Source organism: Aptenodytes patagonicus, chromosome 4, assembly GCF_965638725.1.
Source record: "Aptenodytes patagonicus chromosome 4, bAptPat1.pri.cur, whole genome shotgun sequence".
Classification (NCBI taxonomy): Eukaryota; Metazoa; Chordata; class Aves; order Sphenisciformes; family Spheniscidae; genus Aptenodytes; species Aptenodytes patagonicus.
Window position 1 is genome coordinate 57,318,471 of NC_134952.1, and position 24,832 is coordinate 57,343,302.

A 24,832-nucleotide genomic window follows, 5' to 3' on the forward strand; every position below is an offset into this window, starting at 1 on the left:
TTACCACCAGCCATTTAGAGAAACTGTTTAGGTTAATAGAGATAAGGCAAACAGTATTTACCAGTCCTTAAGTGAATTTCCTCACCCCTCTATAAACTGTTATGCTTATCTGATTGATACATTAAGACAGGACTGACTGCCGATACAGGGAGCACCGCAGCCGACTCATGTGCTACGCATTAGAAGGAACTGGCTCTTCAGCCATACTGCAAACCAGCGTTAGCGAATAACGGGGCGGGGGGGGGGGGAAATGTCTGCATTTGCCACTTTAATAAGCTGGCTCGACAATAAGCCTGTGAACTGAGAAGACTCAACTGTAAGCTTGTCGCCCTTCCCTGAAGAGGCTTTCTTGCAAGAAGCACAGGTGAGACACCAGGGCTGTACTAAGCCATCCTACCTAGCCACTGCTCTGCACGCTCAGCAGCCAGACCGCTGCTTCTTGCACAGATATCCATCCACCTGATAGCTTTCATTGGCTATTGCATTAGTTGAATTAAAGGCAAAACATAGTCTCCATACAGCTAAAGCAAATACTTTAACTTTATTAGACAAGACTGAAGAGAGTGGTCCATTTCCACTCATGGCCAGTCCAGTACATGAAGGCTTAGGAATACAGCTCTGGTATGAAATACTGAAAAACTTCTATATGACTAGGAGTGATTTAGACAAATATCCACAAATATCCCCTTCAGCTTGCTTTCAGCTGATTGTGAGTTTAGATGGAAAGCCAGGTTATGTATAAAAATAACCGTAGTTTAAAAGCAATGTATACATAGGGAATCCCATCCTAGAACTACACAACATGCCTTTTTTACTTTTGAGTACAAGTGTCCCCAGAAGAACAAATTTCCTGACAGCCCACCTGAGCTAGAACACTCTTACAAGAATATTATTTGTTCTTCCTTTGTAATGACCAAAATGAAAGCAGTCTCCCATATAATACTTGATCTGACTTCCTGTACGTGCTAGAGTTAGGTATTTTTCCAAAAGCCTTCTGGCACCAGATCTCAAAGAATGCCAACCTGTCAAGACACTTGGTTTTCATTGTCTTTCAGACCATGTCATAAATCAACACCGTTCAGTTAAAAAGAAAAAAAAAAGGGGGGGGAGGGAAGAGGCAAGGGACAAAAGTGGAAGGAAAGATAAAATGGGACGGGGTTTCTTCCCCAGACAACGACATCCCTCCTGCAAGCCAGCATCTCTAACCCACAGAATGAGCTGTTCTGCAAACAGACAGGATGAATCTTCATGGTCCTTCTTTTCATTAAACACACAAGTCACGAGCCACTATGAATAGCAATGTCAATTTTTGCTTGAATCGCAAAACCGCTTTTTTAATTGTTGCCACCCGCTCAAGGTTAAAACATCAAAAATTATTTCTTAGTTACCCTCCCTAATGCTGTAAATTTATTACGCCTTCAATTTGTAACAACACTTTCTCCCTCTGAGAAGCTGAGAGCAATATATTCTCTATACACAGCTCTTCTATGAATTTCACAGATTTTCTTGGGGGAGAAAAATCACCACAGGAGATTCAGATTTTATAGAATAATCACTTTGCCTTAGGAACGTATATATTGGAGAAAATAAGACCTTTTCTGTCTAAAATTTTAAGAGAGTATTTGTCTGAATTAGTCATTGCTATATAAAAACAAAGTACTGCAAAGTATACTGGGTCCAACCAGTTTTCAAGGGTCATGATAATCTGTATTTGGCTGAGTACCCAAGAACATCCTCAAGGTCTGAGGATATACCAGAGCGATGCACACGCTGTTTGCTACAGCAAAGCCTTTGGAAAGTTAAGTGACTGCACACCTGAGTCATTGTCCGAATGAGACATCGTGGCCTTTCACATTTACTTCTCACTGCCAGACAGACTCTGGATTTTGATGAAGTTAGATCGGAGAGAGGAATCAAAACCAAAAGGTGCTGTGAAAGCAACAGACTCTTAATATACACAGTAAACCTTTAAATATTGTGCTGCGAGGAGCTTGACTACTTTCCATCCATAACAATTCAAGTTAAGTTATTAAAAGGTGGCAAATATTCCAGTTAACAAATGAGAGGGAAAGGAAAAGCTGTGACTGCTCTGGAGAAGACAGAGAAGAGATTTGCTACTGAAAACACAAGGACAACTGGCTGTATTTAAAGTCCAGGCTTCACAGTAACAATTCATATTCTCATTTAAAGATTAATCCTTGCTTTTGTTCTGGAATCCCAGTTGTGGAGAGAAGGATCGTGTACCTGGGGAGGGAGGGGCAGGAATATACATGCTCTAACTTAAGCAAATGGCAAAGCAGTACAAGAACACAGCTGTGTATGCCAGACCAAATGCTTTCATCACACAGGTAGCACCAGGTGGCACTATTTTGAGAGCAATATTGATATAACAGATTGGGGCACTGGATTCCAAATCAGGAGACTAAAATACCATTCTTGACTCTGCTGCTGGCTTCCTGCAAGACCACGTGAAAGTCACAGAGCAGCTGTGGACTCAGAGAGGCAAGTTTTCTTCTCTGTGTCTCAAAGAATGGAAAAAAACCACAGTTTGCATGTTACCAAGAGTACCAGCACAGCGAAATAACATTTTTGTTGTCATTTACCTTGGTGTGTAATGTCATGCAACAAACTCCAGTAACTCACAGTGCATTTTCAGAGAGAAAAAAATTTGCTGTGGATCTCAGCACATGTGTTAACTCCCACTGGGGCCACCTGATCCATTTCTACTTTCGGTAACTCACATTGAGAACAGAAGGAGAATGCTAACACTCAACAGTAACCAGAAAAAAAAAAAAACAAAACCACACCAAAAAACCCCACCCAAGTAACATTCCCCCTTCTTGGCCTGGGCTCAAGTGAAAACCATCAGGAAAGAAAATAAGTTGGTAGAGAACAAAATATTGTATTGCCCCTGCTTTCTGCTCTTCCCCCTTTCTGTAGATTATCCCTCCCTGCAGCAATTTTGCTAATGTCATGATGTTTCCCCCCAATAAAACCCTCCAACACCTGAAAACCTGAATAATGGTCCACAGACCATTTACCAGATGTGAATAAAGATGTTCGTAACAGTCATTTAAATTTATAATAGTTTTTTTTTAAACACAAGTCAAAATAACCAAAGGCTATACAGGCAAGGTGAACCTTAGTTACGCATCCCATAAGTCAATAACCATTAACTACATGGAGATCAAACAAATGAGACCAATAATGAAATGATCTGAGTGAAGTTATGCCTGAGATATGTTTGTAACACCTGGGTGGGTTTTTGGGGTGGTTATTTGGGTTTGTATTTTGTTTTAAGGCTTTAAAAAACCCCAAACAATTTCTGGTAGATTTATTGTAAGAAAAATAGAAGTCTGTATTGGATTATATTCTGCACAAGAGGAAATTAAAGGTGATTCATGACAAATCTTCCTGGCTGTTTTACAAGGCATAGGAGTGAACAAAACCAAAAGGGAAGCAAAAGGAATACGACTGACCTCACTGTGCTTTCCTCCTGGGAGGACTAGTGGGCTTGCTTCCACTATTCTTTTAAGAAAACCTTGAGGTCATTTATGTACATCAACATACAAGAGATGACCGTTGGGGGAGGAGACCGAACTCCTAAAAAAAAAAAAAAAACCCTGCAAAATGGAAAATTCTCAGACAGAGGTGAAAAAAAATATTAAAACCTGTTAGGGAAGACAGACTGCACAGCCCGGCAGTGCAGGCCAGGTGAGTCAGCCAGGCACAGACAGAGAAGCCCTCAGCTCTGAAGGAAGACAAAAACTACATGGCCACATAAGCGGGCATGATTTGTTTCTATCAATATTTGTTTTTTCTTCACTACTACTTCCTACATCATCCTTCTTGCTGGAGAACCTGAACCGAATTAAACAACAACCACCAGCATCTGCAATGTGAGGTCTGAACTCTTCATCTTTCCGCAGAGAGTGGCAAGCAAAAAAAGAGAGCTTCGCTTCGGTAGGAGTTACGTCAGGCCACCCAGATTTTAAACAGCCAATAGATTGCCTGAGAAAAGGAAAGGTCAAAGATAAATACGTCTTACACAGGTGCACAGAGCATAAGATCCACCCTCCATCCCAGTGAAAAAAGAGGGACTTGATTCCACAATTTCAGCCTAGCAATAAAGCAAAATCCATATCCTCTTGCTGTGGGTACTTCCCTTGTGCCAGAGGAGCACAACCACTTACAAAAGCCTCATTTTGGAGCACTAGGCTCCAGCATAAAAGATTCTATGAGATCCTCAGCAAGGAGCAATCCAAGAGGGAAGTTTCTTTGCCTATTGCTGGGTGGGCACATTCTTTCACACTGCCTCCTCCTGGGCAGGCAACAGATGCCTGGCAATCTAGTTACAGGAGAACATTGTCTGTTAGTGCCACCAAATCCTCTCCGGTTTCATGCCCTGGACTCAATCCAAGATATGCCCAGTTTAAAATATAAGATTCAATTAAATGAGTCTGTAGTCAGGGTTTAGAAGGTTTTCTGTGAACTTGCTCGTCAGGCAGGAAATATTACGGCCATAATAGTTTTGGCCTACCTTATTATTTCCCATTGGACTGACTATCAGGGTCTGAAACAAGAAGTAGAAGTTGCTTCTACAAAGCACCGGTTTTTTTAACCAAGGATGGCACCAACTGTTCACAGCTTTTGCACACGATAGAAAAGAAATGTATCGGACTGACGAGTCTTACACTGAAACTCCTCTGCGTCTCGTACCTACTGAAAGTAACACAGGTGGGCAGTTATTCATAGGTTGGTCCTGGCCATTTGAGGTGGCCTTCCAAACACAGAGGCCTTTCCAGCAAATCCTTTCCAGGATTTATCCCCCTGCTGCTCGATTCCATTCACTGGATCCATGAAAAGGTTTGAGTCTCTCGACAGACAACCCCCTGATACAGAATTTGGCAGCTTCAGTAGACACTTGAGGGTTTGGTTTTGGCCTATGAAAAGCTTCAAACTTTGCACAATTGCTCCTTCCTCCGGCTCAGTTCACTAGGATATTTTATAAGTGTCTGCATGGCAAATCCCAGATGGGAGATAAAGAAGTTTGTATTCATTCATTTCTGCCAAACACCTTAGGTTAAAAAGCAAAAAACAAGAATAGGGGACAAGCCAGGACGTAAACTTGAAAGGCAAACATATGTAAGGCAGCTACAGTGTGTGTGTGTATATAAGAAGTTTTACAGTAATCACAGTATTGTAAATATTTCAAGTACCCCGATTACAGAAGTTGACGACATGCATTCCAGTCATCAGAATTTTCTTGGTATAGAAGAAGGGTATGACATTAGACAGGCCATATTAACACAGATTTTACAGCAGCTAGGTCACCAAAGCAGGAAATGTCCTCTTTTGCATGAAGAGTCCAAATTTGCATATAAAGTAGAAAAGAAAAAAAAAAGTCATGTACAGACGCATACAATTTTCTAAGGTGTTTGTTGATTTTTGTTTGTTTTTAAAAAAGAATCGAAAGGCATTCATTTGGGTTAACTCAGGAACAAATTTATTCATTTTCAGTAAGATTTAGCAACCTGGGACCTCAGACACTTCTGAAATGAAAAAAGGCAAAAAGTTTTCTAAAGCTTCAAAATCTAGCCAGTACATAGCACAAAATATTAACGCTACTGCCTCTGCAAGACCTACCTGGCCACACAAGTACCCACAGTTATTTCCCCATCTAAACAGGAAGTTAAAGGCTGAAAAGGGAATTGGTGGGGTTTCAAGTAGAAAGCTTTTAACACTTACCTTTCCCTTACACACTGTTTCTGGTTCAAATACTGCCTCTTCTGCTGCAACGCCAGTGAACCAGAAACAGGTACAAATACAAAGACTGGGGATGCTGTTCTCTCAGAAACAAACTAGTAGCATGCCCGGTATTTACTGTTCAATAGCAAACATCCAAACTTTTTCTATTTTCAGTTCTGAAATAAAGGTTCCAAGCACCTGTTGATCTCAGTAAGAGGTTTGTAGGATACTACAGTCCTGCCACGTACAAACACATCACCTATACAGACCTGTTTTCTTCTGGTGGTTTCTTTCAAGAGAAAACAGCCCCTCGATGAAGACTTCTACAGTGCAGCAGATACACAAACATGAATAAATAAATAACTATCCTCTTTGGCCCATTTATCATACTTGGCACTCCTCGCTAGTGAAGGTTAATACCAAATGAGAAGATTTCTCCTTTGAATTACTTAAATGTAAAGTTTACGCTAAATAGCACAATTCCCAAGTAGAGTGTTCCAGTGCAAGCTAGTACAAGAGTCACTTTCTCCTTTAACTCAAAAATGCAAAAGCAGGGCCTCCTAGGTTTGTAGAAAATATTCACATTGTTAGTAGTATGGCGGCAAAGCAGACAGAAGGCATAAGGATAAGCTTCATACAGATGCTGATGCAGAAAAGGAAAGGTAATTCGAACTCCACTTGTGTTTTTCCCTAGCTCCAAGCAGCATCCTTTCTGATTGCTGTTGTGTATCACACCAGCAATAAAGGCAGCCTGTTACTTTCTCAGCCTCCTACAGCACGGAAAGTTTCAGAGCTAACCCAGCCTGCTCCTCTCCAGGTCCCTACTACCCTGAAACTTTCAGAGGACTCACCTCACTTAAAATAAATCTGACAAAGCCTGGCAGATACTCCTCAAGAAATACGGATTTTGCATGTCCAGAAGGTGAAGGGGAAAAAAAAAAAAAGAAAAAAGCATTGCTTCCAACAAGGACTCCAGCAATGAAATGGTTGCCACATATTATTCCCATGTTTATAGACTACTGTTTAGAAATGCTCTGTTATGATTTTAAAAAAGGTAGCTTTTCTAAAAGACTGATGCTTGAGAGGGAAGGAGAACACTTTGAAAGGAATGGTTTTCACCAAAATAATCCATGGTACTAGATTAATATAAACTCAGGCAAAGGTAATTTACTCTGCAGTTAAAATACAGTTGTGAAAGGATTTTGTAGTATCCTCTGCCTAGACAGGCCACCTGATCTCACTGACTCTTCAAGTTCACTCACCTGCTCTGCACATTAGGAAAAGTATTATTACTGCCACCAGTTATCTTTGAACAAAGATAAAACCTGCATTTTTGAAGCCAAAAGTGTTTCTGCTAAACCTTTAGGGAGGCCATTAAAATTCTGGCCCTGTATCAAGGCACGGGAAGAATCCACTGCCCTCACACAGCCCTTTATTTTCTGGGAATCATGGTAGAACCAGGGTTTAGTTTTGCCAGTTTTGTTATATTAAAGCCTCAGGCAAAAGTTTTAGAAGCCTTACAAAACCATGGTAATTTGTTAATATTTGCTGATAAAATTATTTATTAGAAGCAGCTTGCATCATTGGTTCAGATAAAACATGGCACAAACTGGTCAGCTTTCAATCTTGCCCAATATATCAGAGCATCAGGATACACTGGATTCTCAACGACAAATCCCAGCATCATATATCTTCCCTCATAAATAAAGATATATTTTAATAGCTATACAATAACTTTTCCTCCATGGTGACTCTCAAGAAGTTTTTCGTGAATATAATCCATAGAAACAATTTCCTCTGGTAACCTATTTGCGACTATGACAGGTCCCCACCGTGCTAAAAAGCTTTCTCTTTGCATGGCCTGTACCTGAGCAGGAGACGATGACGTAACTGTCAGAGCCGCTTAGGAAGAAACGCCCTGCAGCACAGCTGGAAGAGATATTTCTGGAATAGCCATTCATGCTTCAGGTAGGTGAACATATGCTATTAATAACAGGGCCTGCAGGTTGTTGGGCTTTCTCGTTTGCTCTTCATTTCCATCTATTCAAAGCACCTCTTCACAGCTCCTTTGGTGTGTTTAGTTAGGAACATCCTTCCGCATCATGATACCTATGTTCAGCCTGTCTTTTTCTTTCCTTTTTTTAAGTATCTTTAAGGCAACTCTTCAACGCTCTACTTGCCTTTTTGCAACCAGAAATTCTCCAGAACAAGAGATCTTTTGACAAACACTTTTCTAATTACAAATAATTAGGCCAAACATTTATTAGCTGCACTAGCAAGTCCTCTTCCCAGTTGTTGTTCAGTATGTTGGAAAGACAGTAAATGCATTTAAACTTCTTTCATAGGGATGTATGTTGCCCCAGGTTTTTATTATACAGTATGATCTATATAAGCACCGAGGCAATTCACACTTTAAATTACAGTATCTGTCCGTCCTCAAATGTATCTAGTCAACTGAGTAACCCTGGAAGCTGCATTTTCACTACCAAAAAAAATTATCTCCATTATCCAGATTAATTATCCGTGAAGCTGATCCCACCTAGAGAACTTGCTCAAAACTTCTAGTGTGGTAGCTCTACTGACTTTTCTGAAGCAGACAGCATACTTTTGTCACACTCAAACTCTTCCAAATGCTTATTTTCATTCCCTGTCACCCACATCAAGAGATTCTCTTATCACAGGTTTCATTTTACTTTTACACATGCAATATTCAGGTATTTCCTAGTCAGCTTTACAGGGCAATGTGCATCTTCAGAGGGAAATAAAAAAGCATGAGAAAGCAGCAAAGAAAAAGATATGCCAGAGAGTATTAGAACTGAAAGACAATTGCCATCACCCTCAGTTTTAATCAGATGAACCAAGGACTAGTAAAAGATAACCACCTCCTTCCAGTAATTAGAAAATGGACCTTTCTGATGGTCATGTCAGAAATGTTGGTAATAACTATGAAAGATTTATATAAAAGCTTTTTTCCATTTTTCTTACAGTTGCCCAAAGCAAAGTACAGTGGCATACTATCTGTCCCTGCTTTCAAGGTACACTAAGCTCCAGAGCTATACATGCTCAGGAGATTCTGAAACTTGTCACGAGTGATCTGTGATCTGTGCAAATGTTTTGCCAGCAACACTACCAGCTACATATGGATGTGTCAATTAAAAAAAATATATATATATAATTTCCCAATGCAACGTATCTTGCTGCTATTTCAAAATAAGTATTTGTATGGTAGATCCTCATAATCACACAAAGCATTGTTCCTGTAGAATACTTCATTAGCAGACATAACCTTTCATTTTTAAAGGGAGATTCCTATATTTCATGTTTAGTCAAAAGGTCTGTGAACTGATAAACAGCATTTTAACTATCCATTTAAAAGAGTTCAGTTAAAAATGATCACAGAATGGTTGAGGTTAGAAGGGGACTTCTGGAGATCATCTGGTCCAACGCCCCTGCTCAAGCAGGGCCACCTACAGCCAGCTGCCCAGGGCCACATCCAGACAGCTTCTGAACTTCTCCAAGGATGAAGACTCCACAACCTCCCTGGGCAACCTCTGCCAGTGTTTGAAAACCAGAAAATTAACTTACTGTGAGAGCTGTCAATTTGTGCCCATTACCCTCTTGCCCTGTCACTGGGCACTACTGAGAAGAGCCTGGCTCCCCCTTCTTCATTTCCTCCCACCAGGTATTTATATACATGGATGAGATCCTCCTGAGCCTTGCCTTCTCCCGGCTGAATTGCCCCAGCTCTCTCAGCCTCTCCTCATATGAAAGACACTCCAGTCCCATAGTCATCTTTGTGGTCCTGCGCTGGACTGTCTCCAGTATGTCCATTTCCCTCTTGTACTGGGGAGCCCAGAACTGGACCCAGCACTCCAGGTACGGCTTCACCAGTGCTGAGGAGAAGGGAAGGATCACCTCCCTTGACCTGCTGGCAACACTCCTCCTAATGCAGCCCAGGAGACTGTTAGCAAATTCTGCAAGATGACCTACAAAAACCTCTGTCTCCTTCAACTCCCATAAATGGCATGGGGGGGAGAGGGGAAGAGTCTAACACACATTCAGAAGCCATAGCAACTGGATTATAATCAAAAAGATATCTGCAAAGTAACTTTCTGACTGGCAGTACTTCTAAGATTAGCCTAGGTTATACAAACAATATCCTACAGTGAAGTATTGTCTGTGACAATAGGATACAAGATGTGAGATTAATACTGTACAAAAAATTCACACGCATTTAAGACTTTTGTCAATGACACTGATATCCCTCATCATCTGTGTGGTAAACAGATAGTATTTACATGTGAGGTAGGTGTCACCTGAGATTCAGAGCTCCAGGGAAGCAGTAGTACCTTGTTAAAAAGGATAAGGGTGTGCTACTCCCTAATGTGCAAGTTCTTTGTATGTATAAATTAACTTTTATTTACATTTAGATTTCACACAGAAACTGTGAGATCTGGAGCAACTGCAGCGTCTCCAGCAAAGGGCCACTAAGATGATTTAAGGGACTGAGGCATCTCTTCTATGAGGAAAGGCTGAGAGAGCTGGGGCTGGACCAGATGACCTCCAGAGGTCCCTTCCAGCCTCAACCATTCTGTGCTTCTGTGAAGTTGTCAGAGCTCATACTTTTTAGTTGTGAGTGATTGAAAAAGGCTCTTTGACACATCATTCATAAAAATTAAGGATACACTATTTCTCCAGTGGAGTGGCGAGCAGGTGGTTAAATGATAAAGACAAAAACCCCATACCTGTGAAGGTAGTCAACAGCCCAGAAGCTAAAACTAATCTCTCAACTGAAATGAATGCAGGTTCATCCCCTTTTGTAGCACAAATACAGTTTTTTTGAGTTCACTCCTCCTTTCCTCCTTCTACCAAAAGTAACCTCATCTCAGTATGCTCAAAAGATAGCATCTTAAAGTCATTTTCCCCTCCTTATTACTGATAACGTAAGGACAAACAAGTTAAAAGTCGTTACAGTTAACAGAAACTATAAGCACTATTTCAGGAAACTTTTCTTAAAAAAAGATGCAGAAAGATCATCCACTGATAATCTAAACCAAACTTAGGGTTATACACAGAGTACGTGAGTAACTAAAAATTTCACCACCTGCCTTTGCCAGTTCTCTGCTTGTTGATAGAGTCAAGCTCCCTTGTAGCTACCGCATGGCTTCCCACCCTGCTGCACAGACACCTCTAAGATATTCACCTGAGCCAATACAGCTCATTAGGCAAAGCACTCCTAAAACAGCTCTCTGCTTTTGATTTCTAAACTAGATAGAATTCCCTAAGTAACACTTTACTGCACTGAAAACACATACCTTTGCCCACTGTGCTCTTCATTTCTTCTTCCCAAACTCCCCAGCTGTACGGCCCAATATACCTTGTTACACCATTAGGCTCTGCTCTAGTAACCACAGACAGAACCACTTATGAGACACGGAACAGCATGTCTCTCAGGGAAGAAAATAATGCTCCTATGCAGATCTGGGATGTACATCTTTAGTACTACCAGTGTGATTTTAATGTTAAGACTTACTCTATTACACCAGAAAAATAAGTTAAACAGATTTTATTTAAGGCAACCCAGATGTGTTCATTACTGAAGAAAACTCATTTGTAAGGGGACACAGAAAAAAATTTATACATGAGAAAGGCTCCTACTTGTTTTTCCAATGATAAAAACAACCATACATACATACACGGAAAACATTTTAGACTACACTTCTGAAGACACAGCAACAGAACAGCAAACTCATTCTTGGGAAGCAAGCCACCTACAAACAGACAAGTCCCTTTTCACTCGCTAAATGAGCGCATTGCAAAGTAGAAGCGCACTTTGCTCAGTGTTAAAATAAGAGCTAATGCTGCCCTGTCCTAAGCTGCGTAAGATCAGATATAACAAAGCAGTTTAAACCAAAGAGAAATCACGCACTGCAAAGGAAGGACAAAATTATAAGTCCTCGGATGACGACTTGATTCACAGTTTACTCAAGTTAATGAAGACTCCAACTCCCGCAGATTTCAGCGGGTTACACAACAGGTCCTGCAGAGGGAAATGTTCCAAGTCACAAACAGCAACCCCGTATTTTGATACCTAATTACCACCACTGTCTATGAAGAAATCCCTAGTGTAAAATAGAGAACAAATACAATAATCTCGCTTTCTCATTTTAAAAATGGCATGAAAGGAACAATAAAAGAAAGTTACTGAAGAGAACTAGATTGTTCCCAGCTGTTATCATAAAATACTACAGCTGTTCGTGTCATTGCAGCTAATGACCAGTTGCACTTTTTCAAAGATTGTAACACAGTATGACCATTGTAATCTACATCAAACCGAAACTTGGCATGCATCATGGAAAAAAGACTAAAAAATTATTTAAATTCTGTTTGATTTTTTTTTTTTTAATTTCTGTTCATGGGTTGTTTTCTTGTGTTTGGGTGGGATAGGAAGGGATTTTGTATGAATGGTTCTGCATTCAAATTATCAATTATGTTAAACTGATTGAAAAATGATGGTAAATAAAAGGTATTAAATTACTAAAATTGTCTTTTCCAGTAATAAAAGCAGAATTCAGCTAAGAAATCCCAAACTTGTTGTTGAAAAGAGGTGTGCTGAGTAAAACTATCTCAAGTCCAAAGTGGATGACAAAAACATCATCAAAAAAAGATGAGAAACATCTTTTCTCTGGAGCCAACAACAGGGTGGGCTTCCCCATCTAGAAGCTTGTAATTGTTTTGTTAACTTACTATATGTGAACCAAATCAGATTTTTCATAAGGATTCAAATATACGAATGCAAAGAAAAGGTTAAAGTAGAAAAAACCCACATATATAGATGCAGAAAGAATTTTCAGATACAACTGTCTCTACTGGAGCATTACTCCTTGACAGATGGAGAAAAAGCTAGCATGTCTTCCCACAGAAAATCTCCACAGAACCTGGAACATACTATTTCAAGTAATTTCATGTCATTTCTAGAGAAAATACAAGAGTACATGTTCCTCTCTAGCCCTGTGTCTTCCCCTCCAAAATCACCCATATAGAACTATAGACCAGAAAGAAGTCACAAGCTCCCGCATGGCTTTTTTTTCCCCAGTTACCAAAGAAATCACTAATTTATTAAGAAAGCTACCATTCATTTTACCAGTTTCTCCACTTCAGGACAGAAAAACACCTCCAGAGGAATTCCAAACACTTCAGAAAGACTACCATCTAATCATACACAGCATACACCCATCTTCATAGGAACCAGTCTGGGACTCAATAACAAGTAACAAATACAGCCACAGCAAAAGAATGATAAAAACGAAGCATCCCTATCCAAAGAAAGAGAGCAATAATTGTTAAACATGTACTTATAACCAAACACAGCAATGGAAAACATGTTAGAAGCTGAGCCTCTTTTTCTCATTTTGGGCTATCTATCTAGACCGCAAGGGATTTCTTTCCAAATGATGGTTACTTCAAAACATGAACAACTCAGGAACTTTGCTTTATCCGGCCACACAATTACTAAACTGTCACTATCAGCAAGTTAAAAAAAAAAAAAAAAAAAGACAACCTACCTTCAAAGACACTCACAAAAGCTTAAATTAAAAATTAAAATCTAATCACACACTAAATTAGGCCAAAAACCTGTAGTTTGGATTCTGTTAATTAAGCCTATTGAACAATGCCCAGAGTGAGTGTTAAAGACTGTCTGCAGCATCACATCTGTGTAACCCATTATTAACACATGTTATTTTCACCATTCCAATCAGAATTTCGAAGTGCACTTCCTTTCTTGTGGCAACACTGTGCAGGCTTGAATTTTTTGTATAATTAGCAAGTATCAGAGCCAACATTATAGCAGAATTTGCTCCCTAGCAGGTTAGTTATACTTTTTCACTCCACTCCATCAGCTCTGCTTTGTGCAACAGTCAGGATGACTCAAGGAAAGCATTTTGGCCAACATGAATCTGATGCAATAAAATGCCTAAGCTGCATGCCTCTAAAAGAGAAAAAGAATATGGTGTAAAATACTGGCATTGTTATACTGATACCTGTCTCCATCAGTATATGTTTAATCCCATTACTGCACTTCTCAATTTTAAAAGCCCTGTAATGCATCAGACTTAAATTATTTTATTAAGCCATATATGCCTATCTGAAAGATAGAAAAATAGCTATTACTATCGGAAGATTTAACGCAACCATATTTTAGCATAGTTTTGCCTTTCTTTACCTCAAAGATTTTGTACAATCTCTATGCAGACTAGGTTCTGCACCTTTTATGCTTAGAGTTTAAGGTGGGGGGTTTGAAGTTCACTCATCTGTGGTGAACCTCAGGTTTTTTTCAAGCAAGTATTACCAGCTTCACCAAATCTTCCCTTCCGTTGCTAATTAACTTGTGTCTGGTTGCAAAGACACCAAAGCATGAGTGCTTCTACCACCTCTCTTCTAAAGTTAACCAAAAACACCACCATCTATGCTAGCCCTCAGAGCTTTTTGCAAGCTACATGAGTTAAAACTAACAGTCACGCTGTGAGTTTTCAACGTTACTGCTAAGCAACCTGCAAGCAGCAGCTGAACTGCAAAATAGAGACATCCTCCTGTGACAAGTGGGGTAGAGCTGGAGCAGCACACTGATAGTGGAGCTATTCACTGAAAAGAAAGCTACGGAGTCAGCATCTGGCTGCAGAATTACAACAGAAGTCTGAGGAAGAGGCAGAATATACTTCCCCTATTCTTACATGCTTCCCCAGGCACCTACAGATGCCTATAGATGCACCAAAGGAAAGACTCAGTGTTCAGTGAACCCCTTGCATTAGGTACATGCACCCAAATCACAGCTACCAGGCAGCACTTAGGCTGCTCGACATACTTAGCAATAAGTATGAGAGCAATAAGGAGAGAAGAGTTTGCAGAAATGCAGGAAGGGAATAGACAGGAAAAGAAAGGGTATATTGAAACACAAGAGGGAGAAAATATTTAAAAAAAAAAAAAATCACTGAAAACAAAAGGAAGCTGCAACAGAAGTTCAGTACGGCACAGCTTTATCTCTAAGTAGAAAGAGGTTTAAGTGGTAGATAATGCTCAAACTAAATGTTTTCAAAAACTTCATGAAACACACCCTAAAAGGAAAGATTGCCATCCACGCCTTAAGCACATGCAACCCCCAGACACCCAGGAATTCATTTATAACTAAAACCACCATTTTTGACCTCTCATGCCTTACCACTCTGCTCCTTCGCCTCTCCAGCTCCAAACATAAATGGTATTAGTTGGAAATTAGTTGGAGATTGTGCTGGCATCATAATTCATTCTTAAATAAGACAGTTATGTTCTCCTCATACCGCAGTGTTGCCATATCAACGTTAACATGCCTAACCTCGCTTATAAAAATAGAAATCATAGTCAGTTTAAAATGCACGTAAATGACTGTCAAGGAGGTACTACTCTGGAGGTGTTATATCAACAGTAGCAGCTTTCTGGTGGAGGAGTAAGTAGGGTAGGAATAAGTAGTTCAGATTTTTATCTTTAAAAGTAAAATTTACCATCATAGCACTTATTGTCTCCTTGTTTCTCCACATACGATCTTCCATCTCTTCCTCCATTCAATAATTAAAGAAAAACCACAAGAAGGTACCTGGGGTACAACCTCCAGCAATAATACACCTGAATCTACAATCTGAGTGGCAGATTGCTCAATAAGCCATGCACTTACGTGAACCAAGCTGCACATACACTGTAATATTTTTCAGAACTGGGATGATACTTTCCACCATTATTGATTGAGTAGCCATAAAATGATCTTTTATGGGGGAAAGTCAAGGTAAATGACTGATTATCAGAGCAGGAAATTATTTAAGTGTTCAGCTAAAGAAACATTATGCAATTGTAACTTGCATTTGACTCGTGAAACCACATACAAAAGAATATAAGAAGGCACCTTTTCATGAAGATGATTTGAAGTGGCTTTTACTTCAGAAACTTGTGGCTTCTTTTATGGCACGCTTGAGAAAAGTGTTAAGCAGTATCTTTGTATCTTAAAATACTCTTAAGGAAGTACTTTTCTCCATATTCTTTAAAGCTATAAAGAGGGAACTATCCCCCATAACATGCTGCTTCAACATTACTGGGAAGCCTTGGACTAATTAATATTCATATTTAAATGGAGTACCAAATTTAAGTTATAGTTCTGCTTTTGTACTTTAAGTAGGAGCCATTCAGTAAAATAGAAGAAACTAAAAAAAAAAAAAAAAAAAGAAGATGATGAGTTTGGACTATCCAAGCTACAGGTACCTATTTATTGACATTACCCAAAATGACTTTTGACAGAAAATCCCTTTAGAAATACCAGATGGGAAGGAATGTGAGAGTTCTGGAAGTCATGGAACTACAAAAAAATAATTTAAAATATCAAGTTATATAATCAAAGGTGAATATATTTTGCATTTGATCTTCCTGTCATGACCTGCACAGAAAAGCAAGCATAACCATTCAACACTTATCATCTCTAAGTGGGATGCACGCAATGGAAGTAGATACCATTCAATTTGGGAATGGATAGCAGAGAGGAAACAACTGTTCTCTACAACATCCCCTATGGAAAATGACCTCAACTGGCTCATATTTTCCAACTAAGTTAAATGCTGATAACATCCAGCATGAACTACTCTTTCAAGTTTCTCACCACCACCAGGGGTATCAAAAGCACCAGCTCTCTTGCTAGGCTCAGCCAAACAGAGCAGGTAACAGAAGACAGCTTTAGCCAATGTGGAATTCAGAAGCATACAAAAGTTTTTTAACACGTAAATAAGGCAATTTTGTCCTCACCTTACATCAGTCTTGAGACTCGGCACACTCAGCAAGCCATCTCCATAACACAGAGCATGAGAAAAGCCTCCCACCTATGCAGTGCAGCAATAACTACATCAGAAAGGCGCCCTTCAGCGTGAGCACGATTTTTTCCCTCTGCCTATACAGCAAAAGACTTGTTTCGCTAAAGGCCTTATTTACAAAATGATCTTAATGACTAAGAGGCTCAGTGAGTCCACAAATCAAAATAAATCACCAGCTTTATTACACAAGCATAACTGTCAAGCACTGTACTTTGGTTTTGTTTCAGTTTCTCGTTACTACATTCACAATCCTTTACAAGTGTTATACACCGATCACACATACATATGGGTTTGTGCAGTGTAAGAAACACACAAAGACTGCGATACCCAAGCAGCATCCAGCTGACAGAATCCACTGGTCTTACAAGTATCAACTTAGTTTTGACCACGAGATAAGAACAAAGCGGTTACATATAAGAAAATAACTAATTTTCTTTCCTAAGTAACCACAAAGCCTATGCAAGCATATTCAGTTGTTTTCTGCTCTCAGCTGCATCTCATATGGCTTGTTTCGTGAAGGTACCAAGGGATCTGTGATTACAGAGCTACCAAAGCTGAGGTGGAGGAACACCCATCCCTTCAAATGAAGGTGAAAGTGGATGGAGGAGAACAGATAATCCCCAGCTGTACCAGTGCCACCTTTCTGACATAGTTGAAGCTGGATTCTCTAGTAAATAACACTCCTTAAACCCAGATGCAGGCTTCCCCAGAGCAAGCGAATACATTCCTAAGTACTACAAGGATAAATTAATTAAAAGAAAAATAGAGTCAGCTTTCCTATGCCAATAGGAACAGCTACAAAGCAACTCCTTCCTTTCCTTCATGAGGATCAGGCAGATACTGAATCTTCAGCACCCTCAGAAGAGGGGCACATAACCATTTAATCTACTGTCATTAGACAGCTATAACTATCCAAGTAACACTGGTCCTTGTCATACATTTCCTAACACTCAAATTTACACCAAAATACATAACAAATTCACCAATGCTACTGACATTCAGGTCATCACACAATTACTCAAAAACCACAGAAGGGCAGCCCAGCCTTGCAGTATACACCTATGCTGGAAAAATTGCATTTGATTCACAGACAGAGGGAGGCTTCTGCAATACACCGATGCTGGATTCCAGCCTGGAGCACAAGCCTTTGGCGAGTACACACAAGTCTCCCTGGACTAACGGAAACTCTAAACTTCATTGCTAATTCCCATCACTGACAGCGATTTTACCTTTCATGAATCTGAAATTAACGCTGATGGCTAACATATTGATCATGAGCTGACATTCATATTATATTACCAACAACCGACAGCCTGAACATTAGAAGACCATTAACAATGACACGGTTTGAAATTCAGAGACAGCAGAGACCGGTGTATAGTTTTTTTGGGTGTTGTCAATTGTTGATATAACTGTGTACACCTCCGCACACAACACACAAGAGGAAAGGAGATTGCCAACACCAAGGTTCACGAGCCATGGCAGCAGCCCATCTAAACAGCTGAGATGGAAGGATTTCATTAAAACTCCACTTTCCTTCAAAGAAAAAAAAAAGGGGGAGGGCAAAAAAAAACCCCACAAACAAACCACTCAAAAGCACATAACCATCTGACCTGCCCAGAAGAATCAAAACAATCATTGTACCTAGCTAACAGCAAGATTTCCAAGAAATACTGCCTTTACTTCTTTGTACGACTACTCCAGTTCACTCTCAAGGTTTTTATTTATGATTACTCTGCTTTAGAGCAGTATTTCTAGAAGGCAGTAATGCAACACTGAATATTTTGAGGAGGTCAAGTAACACGATACACAGCTTTTCCCTCCAGGTCAGTGGGGTTCAAATCTTGCTAATGTCAGTAGTGACCAAAAGCTGTTGACATCAGACAGCTGTTATGTGACCCATGAGGAATGAGCTAGTATCCTCAGTCCAGTTTTTACTGGACAGGTATTCCTACCTTCACAAGAACAACCAAGCCCATACTCTTGCTGGCAAGTCTCAGGAGTTAAAAATCAGTGTGGATAAGGAGTAGCTTTCTCAGTCCTGAAGGAGAACAAGAACTTAGAGACAGTTCTGTCCAGGTGAAGGCTGCATCATACCTCTAACAGAAAAGCAAGGAATTTCAACTTGTAAATACATCAAGTCAGCATTTGCTGCAACAGTATCTTGTCCTGAGCCTTGATCCTGCAAACCTCTGAATGTACAGGTTATCTTATTTGCAGTCAACAGTCCATTCAAAGCGTTGCTCCTCTACAGGCTCACAAAATCCAGAGAGTAAAGGTGAATTGTCTAATTTGCATCATAACATACGTGCCATCTTAAGGAGAGCACAAGAGTAAATCAAAAAAGTACTTCTCAAACTGTAACTGCATCCTCTGGATTCAAACATAGGATCTTCTTTCCCTTTAACTCAACAGAACACAATTTTGCCGACTTTACCAAGAGTTAATTTACTTCTGAAAACTTAACATTACACACAGACTTGAATTTCTTCTTCACACTGCTCATTGCACGACAGTGTCATATCCAAAAATTTCACTCCAAGCGTCAAATGCAATTGTGCACAAGCTACATAAGAGAGGTGGGAGAAGACCAGGACCTTATAAGCATTAGGGGCTCCTGACCCTTTTTCCCCTTCTCTCAAAAGCATGTTTTATTTTTGATTCAAATCAGTTTAAGCACAGTTCAGACAATTCAATAAGCAAAGCAAAATGAGTGTGAGAAGAAGTCCTCGCCTATGGAAATACCCCACTTCTCAGTATATTTGAGGATTTGAAACATGAGAAGACAAAAGAAAAAGCCAACAGCAACCCCCTGAAGAGACAGGTCTCTGCCACAAGCAATCTGCACGAAGCTGCTGGAACTGTAGCCTCCGCAAACCCACCCCGCCGTTACGTAACGGTGCCGAGCCAGGATTTTCACCAGCCAGCCCAGAATTGTTGTTAGAAGGAGACATCTCCTGTCATGCACCAGCAAATCAAAAGGGTTTAAAAAAAAAAAAAAAAGAAGCCAACCAAACACAATAAAAACAAGCAAAAAAAACCCACATTGCAAACAGAAGAGAGTTTAATCCAGAGCCTACATCCACATGCTAAAAACATTTCCTTTCCAAGTAAGGTTTTATATGATATTCTAACTTAAAAAAAATAAAAAGTTGTTTTCACGGGTTATATCTCGACAATATCAGAATATCTGTTTTCCCTCTCTAAAATACCAAGGCTCTCCAACTACTTGCATAGGTGCTTACAAGGTGCCTTTTTATTTTTTTTAATTATTCCTTATTCATTTAACATTGCAAGCCTATTTCTTTTGTTTATCTCAAGAAGGTACAAATCATGTCCTATAGGAAAGAAACAACAAAGAAATCTTTTCCTATCTCTATTATTATTACCACCAATTGTTTTCTTACTTGATTTCCTTACAGTCTATACGAAGGCAGTGTGAAGTACCCATGATACAGCAAAGAATAATCCTATTAAGAATCAGTTTACTGTGTACTACTCTCTTCACATGCTATTTTAAGACCTTAAAAGGATTTCAATATTTAACAAAGGACTGAACCAGTTAAACAAATCTTCACATCTCCAGTAAAACACTGACGTTATGAGACAGCAGTTACCAGGTGAGATGGACACCTAAGCAGCATGTGTTTTGTTCTTTTTGTTCAATACTTTAACTCAGTTTAACAAAGTTGATTTTTGTTTTAGTTGCATTATAAAAATATTTAACTATACATACTGCTAAGTTTTCTTAGATCTGGTGCTTTCAGATGTTTGAGACTTTGTATGTGTGAAAAATGCAGAGAGCAATTACTGACAAAACACATTAAGGTGCGCTGAAACCATTGAGGGTTTTGTAAATATAGAGATAATTCCTATTCATGATGAACATCGACTTAAGCCAGTGGAAGTTCTGCCACAGCAAAGATCAGGACATTTGGTCATGTGTTAGGACCAAGGCAGATTTAAAAAAAAAAAAAAAAAAAGTTACCCACCCCATAATCGTGAAGAAGTCTTCCCAATAGGATGGTCATTTGTTGTTTCTACAGAAGATAAGCATCAGCTAAATAGAGCTGTTTCAGGCTTCTAAAGCCTACTCTTGGTGTGATGTAACAGACTGACTACTTAAACAAGCAGTAAATATTCCAGATATTAGAAGGTAAAGCTAAATTCCCAAGTCATTTTTTAAAAATTCTTATCATGCTTGTAACTACGTTTCTTACAACATCTGAAGATCTACAATTTCATTTGGATGGAAAAAATAATTAAGTAAGAGGGGAAAAGGCATAAGAAGGCTTGAGAGGTGGGCCCGTGCAAACCTCATGAGGTTCAACAAGGCCAAGTGCAAGGTCCTGCACATGGGTCGGGGCAATCCCAAGCACACACACAGGCTGGGCGGAGAATGGATTAAGAGCAGTCCTGAGGAGATGGACTTGGGGGTGTTGGTTGATGAGAAGCTCAACATGACCCAGCGATGTGTGCTTGCAGCCCAGAAAGCCAACCGTATTCTGGGCTGCATCAAAAGAAGTGTGACCAGCAGGTCGAGGGAGGTGATTCTGGCCCTCTACTCGGCTCTCGTGAGACCTCACCTGGAGTACTGCATCCAGCTCTGGGGCCCCCAACATAAGAAGGACACGGACGTGTTGGAGCGAGTCCAGAGGAGGGCCACGAAGATGACCAGAGGGCTGGAGCACCTCTCCTATGAAGACACGCTGAGAGAGTTGGGGTTGTTCAGCCTGGAGAAGAGAAGGCTCTGGGGAGACCTTATTGCAGCCTTCCAGTACCTGAAGGGGGCCTGCAGGAAAGCTGGAGAGGGACTTGTTACAAGGGCATGTAGTGATAGGACAAGGAGTAATGGTTTTAAACTGAAAGAGGGTAGAATTAGATTAGATATAAGGAAGAAACTCTTCACTATGAGGGTGGTGAGGCACTGGAACAGGTTGTCCAGAGAAGCTGTGGATGCCCCATCCCTGGAAGTGTTCAAGGCCAGATTGGACGGGGCTTTGAGCAACCTGGTCTAGTGGAAGGTGTCCCTGCCCATGGCAGGGCGGTTGGAACTAGATGATCTTTAAGGTCCCTTCCAACCCAAACCATTCTACGATTCTATGAAGGTAAGTGTAAATATAAATATAAATAACATGCCTCTCTGAATAATATTTACATTGAATGTTTAGTTTTGGTGTACACTTATGTAAATCCGAAAGTGTATATATTCCAAGGCCATTTCAATTTCCAGCCTCCTGGTTTCTGGAAGGATGCATACTGCATCTAGGGTTTGTGCCTTCCACCATAACGCTCTGTATTGGTATACAGGTTATAACCTCACCGGATGAAATACGCTGTATCCGAGTGTATCCAGCTATGTGGCCAGTGGCGGGGGGACGGACACCAAAAAAACCAAACCACTAAATACACACGCACTTCGTACGTACCGAGAAATGCACATGTGCAATTTAAATCAGGCACTACCCCAGTAAATAAGACCTTGGTCTGTACTGCAGGGCACAATGTGTTGTTAAGCCAAACTCTAATTTGTTTATATGGCCGAGGCTCGCAGTACACGCATACCTCCGAAACCGAGCAAAAATCATGGAGCCGATGTGTTTGTGCCGAGCACCCCCACGCACATCTGCACGCACACGCGGGTGCACGGCCACGGTACGCCTGCTGGATAACTTCACATCCACGCAGGCCGGGCCGTCCATAAGAGACGGCGATGGAGGAGGAGGAGGAGGAAGCAGCCTTCGCCGCCTCCCACAGCGCCCGCGGCCCGCGCCCCGCCGCCCCCCTGCGCCCACGGCCACGTCCCCCCCTCGCCCGGCATCCCCGCCGCGGGTGCCGCGGGGGCGGCCCTGCAGGGAGGGGGGGAGGGGGGGAGCCCGGGCAGCGCAGCGGGTCCCCCGGCAGGGGGTTTTGGTCTGGGGGGGGGGGGGGAGCGGAGCCCCGGCTGTCGGCGCGGGGAGGTTTCCAGGCATCCTGCTGCATGCGGGGAGCCGAAGGGCAGTGACAAGCGGCGCAGCCTGCGGGGGGGCTCCGGGGAGCGCAGTCCGAAGAAGGAGGAAGGGGGGATGCCCGGAGGAGCAGGCGGGCTGGGGGAGGGAGCCGAGCCCTGCCCCCCTCTCCCCCAGGCACCGGGGCGGGTGAGGAAGCTGGGGCTCCCCCTCTCTCTCACGCCAGCCCTGTGCAGCGCCTTCAAGGCGGAGAGGGGGAGGCGGCGGGGGGGAGGAAGGGGGGGAAATGCTGCAATGTAGCGCCGGGCGGGCAGGCGAGGGAAGCCGCAAACCCTCCACTGGGGCCCGGCGCAAGCCCCCGGGCCGAGCCCACCGCTTCCAGCGGCCGTGCCGCCGCAGCCCCGCGGTACCTGCCCGGGGCGGGGAAGGGGGGGACGGACGCGATCCCAGCCGGGGGCACGGGGGGACGACCCGGCCGAAAGGGCGGCGGGGGCGCAGCACCCACCTTTCACCACCCTGTCCGTCGTCGATAACTTGGGATCAACGGCCTTATGCTCCGACATGTCCGGCGGCCGGGGAGGCGGCGGGGCTCTCCCCCCTCGGGCAGGGCAGGCGCGGGCTGAGGCGGCGGCCGCCGCTGCGGTCAGGGCTCCGGCTTCTCCGCTGCGGCCGAAGTTGCCGCGTCCCGCCGCCGCTCGCTGGCTCGGCTCGGCTGGGCTCTGCCGCGCGGTGCCTTCCTCCTTCGTCTTCCTCCACCCCCGTCCTCCTCCTCCTCTTCCTCCTCCAGTTAATTATTGCTCGCTTTCAATCACGCCTCCGGGTTGTTTAGGACGGCTCGCTCTTCCCCCCCCCCGCCAAAGACCCCGGCGACAACACCCGCGGCGGGCGGCTGTCAGGCAGCGCCGGCAGGAAAAGCCGCGAGTGGACGCGGGCAGCAGGAACAGCCAGGTTGCACACGCAGCGGCCAGCCCTGCGCTTCCTTCCTCCGCGGCGCGCCGCCGGCTGCTCCGGCTCCTCCCGCCGCCGCCGCCACCGGCCGCCGCCGCACTGGATCGGGATCCGGATCCGTCTCTTCCCCGCCGCCCCTCGCAGGGTCTCTCCCCTCACTCGCACCGACACCGGCCGCGGCCCCGCGGCGCTGCACACGCTCCGCGGCGCAGCCCCCCCGCCCCGCCGCGCCGCCCGGCCCCGCCCTCCCGGCTCCCGCTCCCCCGCGCCGCCATTGGCTGCCGCCGAGCTGCCAATCACTGTCAGGTAGCCCCGCTCCGCGCCGCCGCGCCGCCCAGGTGCACCGCGTGCGCCCACCCGCGCCGTGGGGACCGGTGGGGCCGCGCCGCGCGGCGCCCCGCCGCGCTTCCCCGCGGGGCCGCGGCTCGGCAGGCGCGGAGGTACCGCGGGGCCGTAGGCGGAGCGGGGGAGCCCGCGTGTGGCCGCGGGGGCGGCCGCCACTTGTCACTCACGGTGGCTGCGGCGGCCGCACGCCGGGGAACCGCGCCCGGTGGCCGCGCCTGCGTGCCGGGCCGCCCCGCGCTCGTGCCGGGGGCGCGGGCAGCCGCCGAGCCCCGGCGGCTCCAGCCGCCTGCCCCGAGGGGGTGCCTGCCCCGAGAGGGGGGGGGGGCGTCCCCCGCCGCGGTCACACGCAGGCACAGGCACCCACACACGCACAGCCGGGGCTGGCCTGCACGAAAGGGAAACTGCTTAAATAACATCCTTCAGTCTGGGGGGTTGCTAATATACCTGCCGGGTAAGAGACTCTCCATTACAGATAAAAGAAAACAAAAAAAACCCATCTCCCCTAGCTGTGTATCTTGCCCGGCGCATCTGGCGCTGGTCAACTTGCCGAAAAGGCCGGCACAGGTTGCAGCACTCGGCCTTGCTGCTGGGGCCTGTCCAGCCCCACCGTCTCCTCAAACTGTCCGGCAAGGACAAACGCAACGGTCAAGCGTGGGGTGTGAAGTGTTTGTTGTCCCCAGTTGGAAGACGACAACTCTTACTTCATCTTTCTTTGGGGATTGGAAAGTAAATCACATCTGTGACGGTGTCCCCCGTCGTTCAGACAACATAAATGTTGTTTAGGGCTTGTTTATACATGCAGTTGTTCAGGAGGAGCTATTCCTGACTAATTTCATGACTGATTTCCAGAATAAGGCTAAGCTGTTCCGGTTTAGTTTAAAGCTGTGAGTTTTAATTAAAGAGGAAAATAGGGCACACCTATTCTGGAAGAGGGATGTTTACAGAGTTGTTGTTGAATAC

At 43.3% G+C, this 24,832-nt stretch overlaps 1 protein-coding gene across 2 annotated transcripts in view; it reads right to left on the reverse strand.

The window, feature by feature from the left end:
* The window catches only part of PPP3CA (protein phosphatase 3 catalytic subunit alpha), a 203,845-nt gene extending 180,140 nt beyond the window's left edge, over positions 1-23,705 (reverse strand). Inside the window, exon 1 of one of the 2 annotated variants that reach the window (XM_076336809.1) lies at positions 23,085-23,705. In XM_076336809.1, coding sequence (XP_076192924.1) covers positions 23,085-23,142 — 58 coding nt within the window. In that variant the 5' untranslated portion in view covers positions 23,143-23,705. The remainder of the gene's footprint in view (positions 1-23,084) is intronic. The other variant, XM_076336810.1, reaches the window with a different exon arrangement.
* Positions 23,706-24,832: the final 1,127 nt, after the last annotated feature.